The sequence below is a fragment of the Myodes glareolus genome, chromosome 7, assembly GCF_982192425.1.
Source record: "Myodes glareolus chromosome 7, mMyoGla1.1, whole genome shotgun sequence".
Classification (NCBI taxonomy): domain Eukaryota; kingdom Metazoa; phylum Chordata; class Mammalia; order Rodentia; family Cricetidae; genus Myodes; species Myodes glareolus.
In genome coordinates this window covers 84,737,036-84,751,786 of record NC_142032.1, presented here as the reverse complement: position 1 = coordinate 84,751,786, position 14,751 = coordinate 84,737,036, and the positions used below count along the sequence as shown (strand labels likewise).

The window sequence follows — 14,751 nt, the reverse complement described above, 5'->3', positions numbered from 1 at the left end:
CGTAACTGAATTCAAAGTGGGCAAGGTGGCAGAACAGTATTTGGTTTTCAGTCTCTAGATCTACAAGTGAGGAATCTCTCAGTGAAAATAGGTGTTTTCTCCTGAGTTCTTCAAGCCAACGGCACCTGCCTAGGTTCCTCTGGTCCAGTATGCTGAGAGGCTTGTCTGGCACACACCCAGGCAGGTGCACCAGGAATCTGAGCCTAAACCTCCTGGCTCCTCTTGATTTCTGATTCCTGTTGAGAGCAAAATGGTCTCCCCTTGACAACTCTGCCGTCACAGCGCTGTTTGAGTAGCTTCTCCTCAATGGGCCATCCATCCAATCTTCCTCTTCCTTCAGGTCATAGATGAACTTGGAAACGTTCTGCCCCCTGGCAAGGAAGGAGATATAGCCATCAGGGTGAAGCCCAACCGGCCAGTAGGCATCTTCTCTGGATACGTGGTGAGGAACTATGCTCTCCCTCTGTTTCCCCGAAAGGATGAGATGAACCACATAGAATGAGGGATGCCAAATGTTGTAGAGACCCCTCAAGAGGTATTGGTGAAAGTCAGAGTTCTCGGGGTTCAAGAATGGGCACTTTTCCATAAAGACAAATTGTGTGTAAACCAACAATAATGTTAAACTAGAACCCAAAAAAAATGAGCACTTTAAGAAGGATGAAGCTGAAGCCTGGCCATTCTCTCTCGCCATCCTCAGCCGAGTACTAAGAAATCACTTTTTAAAAAACTCACCTTTACCCATAAGCCTTTGCAACAATAAAACCTTCTACAATGTGCACTTATTTTTATTTCCACTGAGCATGCTCCCTGCTCTCTCCACAAAGCATGGGCCCAGACTTTTAGGTATTGTGGAGCTTTTGAGCCATGCTGGGCAACTCCATGGCAAGAATCACAGTAGCACTGACATCATCTAGGGTTCAGACTTCTGGAAAGCACTTAGATGATATATGAGAAGGACCAGCTCTCTTACCATGTAGGGATGGTGAAACCAGAGATTATAGGCTCAAGTCAAGTCTACAAATCTTGGGAAGTCGTCAGAGACAACCTTGAACACACATATTCTGGAAATGTGGCGAAGGCTTGTACCCAAGATAATAAGTGAGCACGTCCAAGGATAATGCTCTTCCTATTATGTATTGTAGCAATTCTCAACCTGTGGGTCATGACCCCTTTTGATATCAAATGATACTCTCATGGAAGTCATCTAAGACCATCATAAAGTACAATTATTTTTATTATGATTTATAACAGTAGCAAAATTAAAGTTATGGAGTAACAATGAAAATAATTTTGTGGTTGGGGGTGGCCACAACATGAGGAACTGTATTAAAGGGTTGCAGCATTAGGAAGGTTTATTGAGTATATACTACAAAGGAGGACTCTTAAAATTCCTGATACACCTTTAACATATTTAATGCTCTTAGACACCATGTAAAAGTTTGAGATCCAGCTTGCTTAAATTCAAACGCTACTCCAGGATTTATTGGATGACTGGGAGCAAGTTATTTATCCCCCATCTCACTTCTATTGGTGAGTTGGGTATCATATTGTATCTCACTAGGAATGTAAAGGCAATGGTATTTATAAAGCACTTAGGACTGAGCTACATACACATGTAATAAATAAAGAACCATGACAGGTCCAAATTATCATCTCCATGAGGAAACTGAGGCAATGCAACCAGGACACAGTTACATTGCGCTCTTCCCCAAACACTGCCTGTACACATTCCTCATGTGTTCTCACATGCTAGCAAAGGAGCTAGGACACGGGTGTCCCCATCCTTTACACAGGAAACAGATGCAGTGGCATTGACAGATATATTTAAGGCCATGTTGGTACTGCCGGTAGAAGTTGCATGGTCTGCCGAAATCTGTGGTCATGAAATTTGGCTTGTTGTCTCACTTCTATAACTTAGAATAGCAGTTTGGCTTCAGACAAACCCCTTGAACATCCCTTGGCGTTCCCAATGATAGAGGTAGGTGTAGAATTCTAACCTTGTAACTGGACATCAACTTAAAACCCATGCTCCATACCAGAGTAAGCTATAATAACGTCCAGACAACAGGTAGCCCTCAAGCCTCCCAATTACCCATATGTTTGTGACTCGGCTACATGGAGGGGCCCAGCCATGGCAGAAGTGTGAACACTGGCTGAGGCTTTGGAATCCTACTGGCCAATCTCTAGACCTTTCACTTATAATGAGAGAGCCAGGGAGACAATGCCAAATGGACTCAATAACCTTGGGTGGTATTGTGTCTGAGGAAGGGAAAAGAGAATACACAGGGGAAACGCCCTAGGATATAAATGGACCAATGAATACATCAGTGTTAAATATAAGATTAGATTCAGGGTAGTAGTGAGAGACTGGAAGGACGGAAATAAATGGAGAAGATTCAAGTTGACTGCAGAATCTAAGGTCAGTCGATTTGCGACAGGTTCACCACGCAACGTAGAGCTGCTCACGTGGTAAACCGAATGAAGTAACTGTTCACAGAAGTCCTGGGCCAGGGGTCTTAGACTTTGCAGACACAGTAGCTTTTTGCTTCTGTTTCTCTAGAACAATCCCAAGAAGACAGAGGCCAATATTCGGGGAGACTTTTGGCTCCTGGGAGACAGGGGAATCAAGGATCCAGAAGGGTATTTTTACTTCATAGCGCGGACAGACGATATCATTAATTCCAGCGGGTGAGCATTTATTTCTTGACCAGTGAGCTTGGGTTTTGTTCTGCCTGATTCTCAGTCCTCGAGACTGGGTGTCCTGCCTCCTCTGAAGGATGTACTTTCGCAGGTACCGTATTGGACCATCAGAGGTAGAGAACGCATTGATGGAGCACCCTGCCGTGGCCGAGACAGCTGTGATCAGCAGCCCGGACCCTTCCAGAGGAGAGGTGACAGTGCCATTGGGAAGCACAGAGACAGTGTTGGCAGTCAAGGACACAGATTCTTTTTTTTATTTATTCATTTATTATGCATACAATATCTGCCTACATGTGTGCCTGCAGGCCAGAGAGGGCACCAGATCTCATTACAGATGGTTGCTGGGAATTGAACTCAGGACCTTTGGAAGAGCAGGCAATGCTCTTAACCACTAAGCCATCTCTCCAGCCCCGATTCACAGGCTAGGCAGCTTGGGTTCAAATATTGACCGACCTACAATGAGCTGGATGACCCTCACCAAGCTACTTAACCACTTGTTTTCCTCAGTTTCCACATTTGTAAGACGAGGGATCGTCATGAGCATGAAATGTGGTAGATATTTGCAAAGTGCTGGGGACCAGACGTAGCACCGTAGCACATAGTCAGCTGTAAGGATCTGTTTCTTGACAAGAATAAGGGAGGGCTTGGTCTAGAAGATGCAGCCCTTGAACCGTGGCATGAGCCAGGAGGAGGACCCTGCAACATCGAGGTGCCAGGACTGAGCAGAGCTCACTGTGTGTATGGAGAGGGCATAAGGTGGGTGAGTGGATCTGGGTCCCAGCACATTTCTTCATAGCTCAAACTTGGTGATGCCGTGTGGCTGGCAGATACGGACCGCGTGGCTACGAGAGCCACTGGGAGGGCGAAAGAGGACCTTCTGCTGGGCTTTTAATAGCAGATGGTTTTATTTTACCTCCCATGAATTAAATGTGAGAACTTCATCCCACCCTACAGATGTACGTAAACTGAAGTTTGAAGAGATTGAACAAACCATTTAAAGTTAGAGCCCCCAGTCTTGGCTTTCCTGTCCTTCCTCTCTGCAGCTCCTCCCCCGCCCTCCCCAGGAGTCCTTATTATCACGGGTGAAGGAGATGACTCCGGGGTCTCTCATCCTCACGACTCCTTCCGAAAGATAAGTCCCTGGAGGACCGGTTGGCCCGTTGGCTGTTCTCACCCACTTCCAATATTTTCCCTTTCTTTGATCCAGACGTTTGAATAGATGCAGGCATTTAGTTGTGGTAGTGGTGGCCATCTTGATACTGATTTTGCTTCATCCCAAGAGATGAATAGGTATTCTGATCCCACTTGGGTTCCATCCTTGCTGCAGGTGGTAAAGGCATTTGTGGTCCTTGCCCCTGAGTTCCTGTCCCATGACCCAGACCAGCTCACCAAGTTGCTGCAGCAGCATGTGAAGTCGGTGACGGCACCCTACAAGTACCCCAGGAAGGTAAGGCCTTCACCAGCCGTGTCCCCTGTGCTTGCAGAAGAACGCCTATTATACATCTCTTCTTTGGCATGCGAGCAAGGCTTCTAACTCAAAAGTCTTTCTTGCAGTGACCAGAAACTTCCCCCCAAACCACCCAACCACTATCTTAGTGCCTGAAGAATGGCCACAGCCTTCGACTCACCCTGAATTAAAAGCCAAATGCTTTCATGGGAAAGTTTCACTCTGTATAGTGAGGCTTTGTAAAAAATGTTCAGAACTATATAGCTTTCCGTTGCAATGACAGAAATAGAACTTAAAATTTGCTGCTTGTATAATTGACAAGTCTGTGAGTGGGCATAACCTTCTTCATGGTGAGTCCCAGGCACATGGACGATGTGGTCAGAGATTTCTATCTCATTTTTTCACTCGCCTTCTGGATTGACCTCATTTGTTGAAATGCTCTCTTTCTCTGAGGTGCCATCTTCTCCAAGTATACAGTCTTAGCAGCTTGGAAAACTAAAGCATGCATGTCCCCCAAAGACCAATAAAGGTCTTGGAATTGCACTTTTTTTAAAGATTTATTTATTTATTATATACACAGTGTTCAGCCTCTATGTATGCCTGCAGGTCAGAAGAGGGCACCAGATCTCATTGCAGATGGTTGTGAGCCACCATGTGGTTGCTGGGAATTGAACTCAGGACCTCCGGAAGAGTAGTCAGTGCTCTTCACCTCTGAGCCATCTCTCCAACCCTTGGAGTTGCTTCTTGCTGGACTAATTTGGGTACCTATTATTAAACCACTCTATGGGACCAGGACAATGGGATATCCCGATTGGTCAGTTCTGAGCCATGTGGTCATCCTTGCAGGAAGTAGAGGGAGGATGGAAGAGAGTTCTTCCCTACACCCCAAATGTGGTCTAAGTGAGGAATAGGGGGTTCTCCTAGGAAAATGGAAATATTCCTTCTGGAAATGGCGGAATAAAGGGACGGCAGATGGGAAAGTCAGAGCAAAGGGCCCACAGAGGACTGTCAGGGACTTTCACTCTGGGCGCTGAGACAAGTGCACTGCTAGGGCAGGGAGACTGGGGCTGCTCGACTTCTCATCCCTGAGACAAAGAGCCCGAGTAACACTTCAAGGAGGAAGTAGGTACTTTTGGTTTATGGTTTCAGAAGTTGCAATCCCTGGTCAGCTGACTCCATTCGTTTTCAACGTGTGGCGAGGTAGGAATGCCACGGTGAGAAGGCACGGGAGAGGGAAGCAGCTCGCCTCATGGCAGTCCAGAACCAGACCAACAGAGAAAGGGACTCGGGATGAGATAACCCTTGACAGAATGTCCTCCCCCAAAGAGTCCATCACCTCCCAACGATGCCACCAGGTTCTGAACTCACCAGTGAATTAATCCACTGAGGAAGCCAATGAGCCAATCACACCCTCACAGCTCCTCCTCTGAACCCTGTCTGAGCCTTCAACACATGAACTTCTTTAGGAGATACTTCATGTCCAAACCATAGCAAACCCAGTTGCTGGCTTTGCACAAAATAGGAGTTTGTCCCAGAGAATGGGAAAAAATATTTTGAGCCTGGGATGGATCGTGAGAGGAACCACATTAGGCTTAGAGCCAATTAAATTCTTAGGTATCCTCTGTGCCCAGTGGCTTGCTACAGGCTAATTGTCATGGGTGGGCACTCTAAGAGCTGACCCCAGGGAGAGATGCTCATATGCAAGGGTTTTAAGAGTGTTGGATATGTACCTCTGGGAAAAGGAAGCATGGGAAGGGGGGAGAAGGGCATAGTGAAAGCACACTGAGTTTCGGTCTCAGCTGGAACCTGGACCACCCCATGAGAAGCTCAGAGGTCAGTTCAGAAATGTGCTGAGTTGGAATGAGGAGCTGGAAAGGGCCGTTGTAACCCCATGTAGAAAAGGCATGAATGCACGCTGCTGCGGGAAGGGCCATGACCCTAGCAAGACAGCAATCCTTCAAAAAGGTACTAGAAAAATGTTGGTGGGGCGCTATGTCCTGTCCTCCATTCCTGCAAAGGGATGCAGCTGGGTTATCAGAGCCCACAACCAGACTTTCATTCTCAAACCGAAAGGGGGCAACACGACACAGTCTCAGGAGTCACACTGTGGGTCAAAATCCACTTCTGCTAATTGCCCAATAGCCTCTCTGATCCCGAGATTCCTCATCTGTAAAATAAAGTCGGAAGATGTTGATTTTCCCTTCTGTATGTAAAGGGCTTCTTTATTGCTAAAGAAACCACCGAACTGGCAGCTCCCTGATTAACTTGGTAAGTTTTTATATACATAAGAGAGAGAGAATAGACAAAGGCACCTGGGGGAGTCTGCCATGTTGCTGAAACAGCCTGGGAACTAGCGTGGGACTCTGATCTGTTGAAGGTTCGTTTGAGTTAATAGAGAACTAGATGTCCTCTCTAGATATGGGGGCGGAGCGGTTAAGACTTTAAGCATTGGACATGTTGAAGAGTGGCTGGAACAGAGTAAACGTTTAATGAGTGTTGTTTTAAAGAAGATACATGGGGCTAGAGAGATGCCTCAGCAGTAACGAGTACTAGCTGCCCTTCCAGGGAATCTTTACTGGGTTCCCAAAATCCCCAAGGCAGCTTAGAACTGTCTGTAACTCTAGTTTCAGGGAATCCATCGCCCTCTTCTGGCCTCTTCAGGTAATGCATACACATGGTACAAAGACAACTTGCAGGCAAAACATCCATACACATATAACAGAAATGAATGGCTTTATTTTTAACTTTTAAAGAAGAAGCAAGATATCCAGTCATGCCATATGTGAGGGATTTTGAATTGCTACTGGACATTTTGTAAGACCAAGAAAGGGGACCCAGTCACACCATACACACAATGAGTCACTCAAGTACTGGCCCTGTTCTTGTCCTCTAGAGTCCCTAAGGCAGCAGGTTCTTTCCCCTGCAGTGCCCTCCCTGCCAGCCACATCCTCTATTCCTCATTCACGGTAAAACAGGGTAGCTTTCTTATTAGCATCAAACTGAACTCTTCCTTGTGGCCCCCTTCCACTCCTTATGTGTTCCGGGTACCAAACGGCAAATCCTTTAGAACAGTTGGTCTTCGCTGCAATTATTCCATTTTGCCCTTCAAATGCTAAATCACTCAGAAACAATACCATTGTCCCTTCTAAAACAGGGTGACCAGTGGATAAGAAATCACCACATATGAGAAAGCTACAGGCCACCATGACTTTCTTGGCCAGAGATCAAGAGCAGGCTTTTGCCACAGGGTGGGGTTATAAAGCCAAAAACAGTAATCACATCATGCCAGAGGCAAGCAGGACTTCGAAAGGTCTAATTATTGATAAAAATGATTTTTTTAAGTTGTAAGAGAATGGGCCTCCAAGTGCAGCTGCAGGGAAACGTTCAGCTGGGCAGGGTATGGTCAGCAAGGGCTGGGAGTGGGCAGTCAGCAAGGGCTGGGAGCGGGTGGGTAGAGCTAGCTCAACAAGAACAAAATGGAATGACTTTGGGCAGTTCAGTAATAACAAACTTCTTGTAAACTGTGGGCTTCTTTCCCTATGTATACTGTATCAGCTACTTTTCTCAAACTATGACCAAAATGCCTGAAAAACGCCTCATACAAGGAAGAACTTATGTTGGTTTCAGCGATTTCCATTTTTAGTCTTCAGCTTTGTTGATTCCAGGCCCAGCATGAGGCAGAACACATGGTAGTGTCAGCCTGTGGAGGAAGAGGCTGCGCCTCACACAGAAAGTCAGCAAAGAGCAAACACAAGAGGGGCCAAGGCCGATATATAACCCCAGAGACAGTCCTTCACTGTGATCTTCTCCGTCCTTCTAGACCCCAGCTTCCAGGGTTCACCACCTCCTAATAACACTGATGATGTGAAATATCAATAACATTGATGATGTGAAATCATCAATGGACTAAAGCGTTCATTAACACAGAGCTATCATGGTCCAATCATCTCTGGAAACCCATCCCTAGTCATCCCCATGAGATGCTCTTAGCTAACCTCCTAGGCTCTTGTCAATCAAATTAGGCTGACAAGATTAATCATCATATATGAATACCTCTGACAAATACAGTTTAAAATTCAAAGATGATAAGAAATTAACAACACAGGTAATAAAATAAATCAATTAGAACAACCTAATTTTAAAAATTCACTTAAACTTACAAATTATTTATTTCTTGAATATGCATCATCTGTTTTAGGTTGCAGTTGACCACAGGTAATTAAAGCCCACTGAAACCAAGCCGTGGATGAAGAGGGACTAACTGAATGGCTGGGACTATGCTTATGTATTCTGCCCACGGGTTTTTCAGCCTCTGGTCCATCCCAATGTGCTTTGAGCAAATTCCTTTCTCAACAATTCTTATGGAAGCATTCACTCTGAAGCTGCCAAGAATATAGTTTTTCTTTACCAGAATCCCACTGACTACCTTTTATTAGCTCTACAAACAACCAATTCCCAGATTAATGCCACAGCCAGCCGAGTCACTTAAGTGAAAGTCTCAATGAATTGTTAACATCTACAGCTTAATGCTCGGGAATATCAGAGTGGGTCCTTCACTTCAAATGAGAGAATGCTGACATCAATGAGACTGTGTAGCTTGGCCAATCACACATAAGAACTGAGACAAAATTTAAAACCATGTCCCCAGTTAGATATCTATTTCAGATGTCTCTTCTAGCTCGGATGAATGACCACAGCTGCTATTCACGCGTGTCCACTCCATGAACAACCTCTTAATATCTCCACAACAACCTAAAGATATTACTGTCCCTTAGTGTACTTAATAGTTAAGTTGAGTCTTGGAAACATCCAGGGACCTTCTAAAGTTGACTTGAGTAGGAAGTGAAGCCTACAGAGTTTGGTAAGGAAGTTCAGTTGTCTGCCTCTGGACTATGCCATGTTCATTTTACTGCTTCTCTCGTCAAGATTGCATATAAAATCCAGTGCTCTTGTCCTCCCTGCTCTGGGTTAGCCATCTTCTTCCTGCCCTGGTGTCTAGAGACCTTCTGAGGCTTCTTACAGACAGAGCTGACGTTAGAACATCTCCATACTCCCCCCTTATGTATCTAGACCCTCCAGACTTAAAAGCTGGTGCTTACAGCAGCTCCTCAAAAAAAAAAAAAAATCTAATGCCACTGTGGTCAACCCACGCTGATCTGATTTCTCACACCAGGTGGCGTTTGTCTCGAACCTGCCCAAGACCATCACAGGGAAAATCAATCGAGCGAAGCTCCGAACTGAAGAATGGAAAACATCAAGACAAGGCCAGGCCCAGTGAGACTCCCAAGGCCCTCACTGTGGTTCTGTTTTCCCAGTCCTTCCTGGGACTTCTCAGTCTTCCTACGGAGATATAAGAGTACTCATACAGAGGCGTGTATGTGATTTCTGTCTTTGTTTAGTTATTACACAGAACAATGACATGTTGGATGTTAAAAGAAAAAAGAGGGAATGAGAGATTTGCAGGAAAAAAAATAAAGTGAGAAAAATCTAAAACAGCAAGGAAAAGCAATTATAAATAATAGTGAGCAGGAAGGGAGGAAGGAAAAAGGGAAAAGTAGAGTGAAGAGGGAAAGAAAAGAGAAGAGAAGGAACTGGAAATTAGGAGAAGAGGAGACTGTGGGCAGGACACCAAAGTCTTCCCAGTTTGCTTCAGTCCTTAGGGGCATCATGTCCAAACGAGAGGGAAATGCCACTTATACAACATTTGTCATGCCCAAAGAAATGTTCTACACAAGTCACAGGCCATCCTGCTTCATACGTGTGGCATCTGCAGGCTCAGCTTCTGCACCTCCCAACATGCCACGCCCTTTGGCTCACGTTTCTTATTGTATCTACTTTTCCTAGAATCAATATTAAAATCATTTCAAAATCAAAACTCTATGGGCATTCTTTGGGTAGACAGAAAGGAGGGGGGTTGTAGCAGCTTATGGGCTGGGGAAACCATGGAGGACTGACAGATGATGTAAATGGCCCGGTTACTATAGTTACCTGACCAGCAGCTCTACAGGTGCAAGGGGATGCTGAGGTGGTGGGAGCGTCACCTGTAACCTGGAGATCAAGGGTAAATGAGTCTTCTTGGAACTGGGCAGTCAGGAAATGAAGGCAAAGGTTCTCAAGAGCCAGTGCCTCTTCTGAAGAACACTCAGTGACAATGAAAGAACACTGCTTACCAAACATTTGGCAGGAGCTAGCCACTACCGCTCTTTGACGAGAGTCATCATCTGAAGTTTCACAGAGGGGGAAACACAGGGACAGGTTCTGTCTGTGGAAAGCCTGTGCCGTGACCATCGTCCCTTAGCCTACAAGTATGTCTGCTTTGACTTTTACAGTCTGTGTCAGTCAAAACTAACTCCCCCTTTTTGCCCCCCCCCCACAAACTCTCTATCCCTATGAAAGTGTGAAAACCCAATACTCCAGATGTTTGTGTTACAGAACAGCTGGGCTCGTGCTGCTTACTCGGGCTTCGCAGTGATTGCCATGTCCTGAAATGTTGTAAAGATGACATTAGCACGGATAAAAACAATCTATGAATTAGCCAGTAAGAGCTGGTCTAGGTCTCTCATAACTATTGTTTTAATCAAGCCTCATTGGGTTTCATATTATAAGCCTATTAGACTTGAAAAGGTGCTTTGTTTCAAGATCCTAAGACATTTCGTGGGCTATCAACAAGGACTCGTGAAGGTATGGGCAGTCGCTGAAAGGCAAGGAAGCAAGCAGCCACGCCACCCACCTCCACGAGGGCAGAAGGTCACAGTTCCTCTCCTCTCACCCATCCATGCTGTCCACTGGAAAAATCTAGGGTGGTGTCACACATGAGCCTTCCTCATTTCCTACCCTCTTAAGCTTCTTATCTTCCCACGTCAGTGTACCCAGATTAATTCTCAAAAGGACAACATGAGTTGTTTGCATGGAGTCTGGTCATCATGTAATACAAATACGGCTTAGGATACCAAACAGGCTGCACTAGAAGAAATCTCTGAAAGGGAAAAGGGGCCCATGAGATCACCAGCAGGTGAAGGAACGTGCCACCAAGTCGGATGACCTGAGTTCAATCTCCAAGGCTGAAAGAGAGAACTAACTCCTGCCCATTGTCCTCTGACCTCCATAGGTCACACACACACACACACACACACACACACACACACACACACACACACAGATAAATAAATAATTATAGTAAAATAATGAAGAATAAAAAGAATTAAGGATGGCATTAGACAACCTCTAAGTCTGGCTTCCTCTGGCTTTGGACACAAGCTGCTTAGCTCTTGAGAAGCTTGCTCATGCATCTGGACCTTCTCCGACGCCTCTGTTCTCCCTCCTCTCCAAAGTCTTTTCTTGATGCATTTCCTCCGGCTCATGTTTCATACTAAATTGTGATTGAAGGCTTAGACCTTACACGGTCTTACTCAGGATTTTATCTAGCGAAAACTCAGGCTAGAGAAGAACCTCCGTTCAGCCAAAGGTTTCTCCTAGTGGAGGACACTGGGCGGTTTTAGCTGAGTGACACTATCCGCTCTGAGCAGCAGCTGTTTGTGTCCCACGCTCTTCTCTTGATTCTGACTGGTCCTTCTTAACCTGTGGCCTACTGTCATCATTCCCTAGTGAGAATGAATGTGTATATGGAGGCATGTTCATGTGTGTCCAGGTGTGAGTGTGCACGCATGTGCGTATGCATGTGTGTGTGAAAGTGTGCGCACACATTAGTGTTCACATTGGTGAACACCAAAGAAAAGTCTTGATTATCACTCTCGGGAACACTATGACTCTCCTTTAAGAAAGAATTTTTCCCTGGCCTGAAGACCACTTAGGCTAGACTAGCTGGCCAGTGGACCCCGGGGGACCGTCCTGTTTCCACCTCACTAGCACTGGGGTAGTGAGCGGATGTTACTCCTTTACTTTCTGTGCTGGCTTTCCTACATTAAGAATGATTTTTACTACATTTCATTGCAGTGTCCAACCCATGAGCCTTGCCTTGGTGTTGTGCATAGTGAAGGCCCTTTGCTTTTCAGAGGAATCTGTGCTGTCCCTCAGTATAGACTCTGACTCCCTTCACTCCCCTCCATCCTTCCTGTGTATGGCCTAGACGAGTACTCACAGTAGCCTATCTCTTTAGTAGAGGCCAGTGTATGGGGGCTGTGAAGAAGTCGCCAGCCCTTGTCTTTTCCAGCATATGATGGAGCTTGACCCCCTCATCCTCCTCTGTTCTTCTTCTGTTCTCTCCCTGTAATACCCTGCCAGCACCTTTTCAAAAGCAGGGACATCAGCCACCATCACCCCCCACCATGCAGAAGAACACAACCTGTCCTGAGTGTCCATTAGGTCATAACAAATTAACTTAAGGGAGTACAGATTAAAGCAGCCATTTCATTATGCTTATAAACTCTGTGGGCTTGGAGTTTGGAAAAAGAATGGAACAGTGATTTTTTTTTTAATGTCAGGGCTCCAATACATCTAGGACCTACTGTTGAAGTATTGAGGAGTTGAGAGAATTTGATGGATGGGATTATGTTGCAAACCCCACCCCCCCACCCCCGGGTCATATGTTGACTATATTTGTACTGAACCTTATCCTGGCTAAGAGGACGTCATGAAGGTGGATCATGAGGGAGTGGTGGGGTCAGCAGATTTTTAAGAAATGGGGGAGACAGAAAGAGATCTTTCTCTCCTGATCCTGTGGGACACGGAAGGAAGCAGGGGTCTGCACGGCGCGAGAGCCTTGACAGAGAACCAGGTTATTTACCGGCTTCCTCATGGACTCCATAGACTCCAGAACTGTGAAAAAGAAGCGTCTGGTATTCCAGTTGCCCAACAGTGTCCGATCACCTGTCATCAGAAGGCTTCACTCACGTAGAACCTGAGTGGGCCGGAGTAACAAACAGAGACCTTTTATGTGGGCAGAATTTCCTCACAGCGTGGTTGTCTCAGATGTCATACCTCCATAGGTAATTAAGAGTAAATCATAGTAGGATTGTTGCTCAGCTGATACATTGCAAGAATGGGGGCCTTAGTTCAAGCCCTAGACACCCCATAAAATAAAGCTCTTTATGTTAATAATCCTAGCTCTGGAAGAGACAGACAGATCCCTAGGACTGACTGACCAGCCAACCTAACTTACTTAGGTCCCTGGCTACTGTGGTGCCTCGTCCCCCTCAGGTGGTCAGCACCTGAGGAACAACACCAGAGGTTCTCTTCTGGTTGCCACACACACATGCACACACCTACACAAGGTCAAATTTCCACCTACCCTCAAAGGCCACAGAGGCCACCAGTCACTGGTATTGTCCCAGATCCTAGAGGAAGGGACAGAAATTCTCTCTCTTCATGGGAGTCCCAGAAGCTAAAGGCACATTATAAAACTGTACTCCTTCCCCTGCATAGCCCTGTGCTAAGCTGATAATGTCCAATTCTGTGCCTAGGGAGACTTATTCCCCTTGTCAACAGCCCAGTCTCGGGGGATGCGCAGCCAGCTTACATCACTGAGGTAGTGACATCACCTAGGGAGAGACTCAAGTGCTCAAAGAGCTGAAGGAAACAGAGGGAATGCCAAGGAGAGAGGGGAGATGAGAGAAGGGCTGGTCTTAATGTCTTGACTTATTATGATTCATTGTGACTCTGAGTTACTGTCTCTTGCTTACGATGTTCTTGCCTAAATGTTATAAGGAACATCTCCAGATGTTGTCAAGTGATTGCTTTGTCCCAGTTTTTTCTGAGGTAGGCCATCATCCAGCCTACTTTTAAGTTTGATAGCCACACAGACCAAGAATTTAATTTGCTTTTCCATTAATGATGTATGTAGTCCAATAAGAGTGGAGGCCTGCAAACAGGCTATGAGAGCAACAATTGAAACAATTGCTAAGAGAGGTCACGGAGTCCATGGGAAAATGGAGCCTGGTGTCCACTGTTGAATTTCTGTGCATGTTGAATTCGGAGCATGTTATTTTAGCAACCATATATATCTCTCTCCTAATGCTACTTCAAGGGACAGTACAACCAATAGGCAGACCATTAAATCCCTGTGCAAGCAGCCCTGATACTCAGGGTGATAATATACTCTCATATTCCCCCCACATACAAAGGATGGGGCTTCCTCCTCTGGTAGGACAGACAATGAACTCTACTGTGGGGGAGAGCATGCAGCATTCTAATAGCTCCCCAAAATGCTGGAAAAATTCACATCAGCAAACCCTTCCTATTGGGGCTGGATAGATGACTCAGCAGTTGAGAGCACTGGCTGCTCTCTCAGAGGTCCTTGGTTTGCTTCTCAACCCAATGGTGGCTCACACCCAGTCATAACTCTGATTCCTTTATTTGAAATTTTCTTCTGACCTCCTCAGGTATCAAGTGTGTATATATTTGGAGCACCAACATTCATGCAAGCGAAACACCCATACAGATAAAATAGAATAAATGAATCTTCTTAAAATTAGTGTTTTCCTCTAGGAATGCCTGGTGTCAAGAAGCAGTGACGGGCAAGCCCTATCTTTGGCTCTAGAGGAGCTTCAGGGGTAAACACTTGCGTATGTATTGAAGGTGTGAAGTTTCCCAGCTTCACACCATCACACAAGTGTGATTAAAGGGTCATTCATGTTCTTTTCTACAAT

The 14,751-nt window shown here is 45.7% G+C and overlaps 1 protein-coding gene across 1 annotated transcript in view; it reads left to right on the top strand.

Moving 5' to 3' along the window:
• Positions 1-10,022, top strand: part of LOC125417046 (acyl-coenzyme A synthetase ACSM2, mitochondrial-like) — a 32,356-nt gene extending 22,334 nt beyond the window's left edge. The window contains exons 10-14 of the mRNA XM_048460270.3: positions 341-442; positions 2,561-2,688; positions 2,792-2,891; positions 4,028-4,147; positions 9,321-10,022. Coding sequence (XP_048316227.3) covers positions 341-442; positions 2,561-2,688; positions 2,792-2,891; positions 4,028-4,147; positions 9,321-9,425 — 555 coding nt within the window. The 3' untranslated portion in view covers positions 9,426-10,022. The remainder of the gene's footprint in view (positions 1-340; positions 443-2,560; positions 2,689-2,791; positions 2,892-4,027; positions 4,148-9,320) is intronic.
• The last annotated feature ends 4,729 nt before the right edge of the window (positions 10,023-14,751 follow it).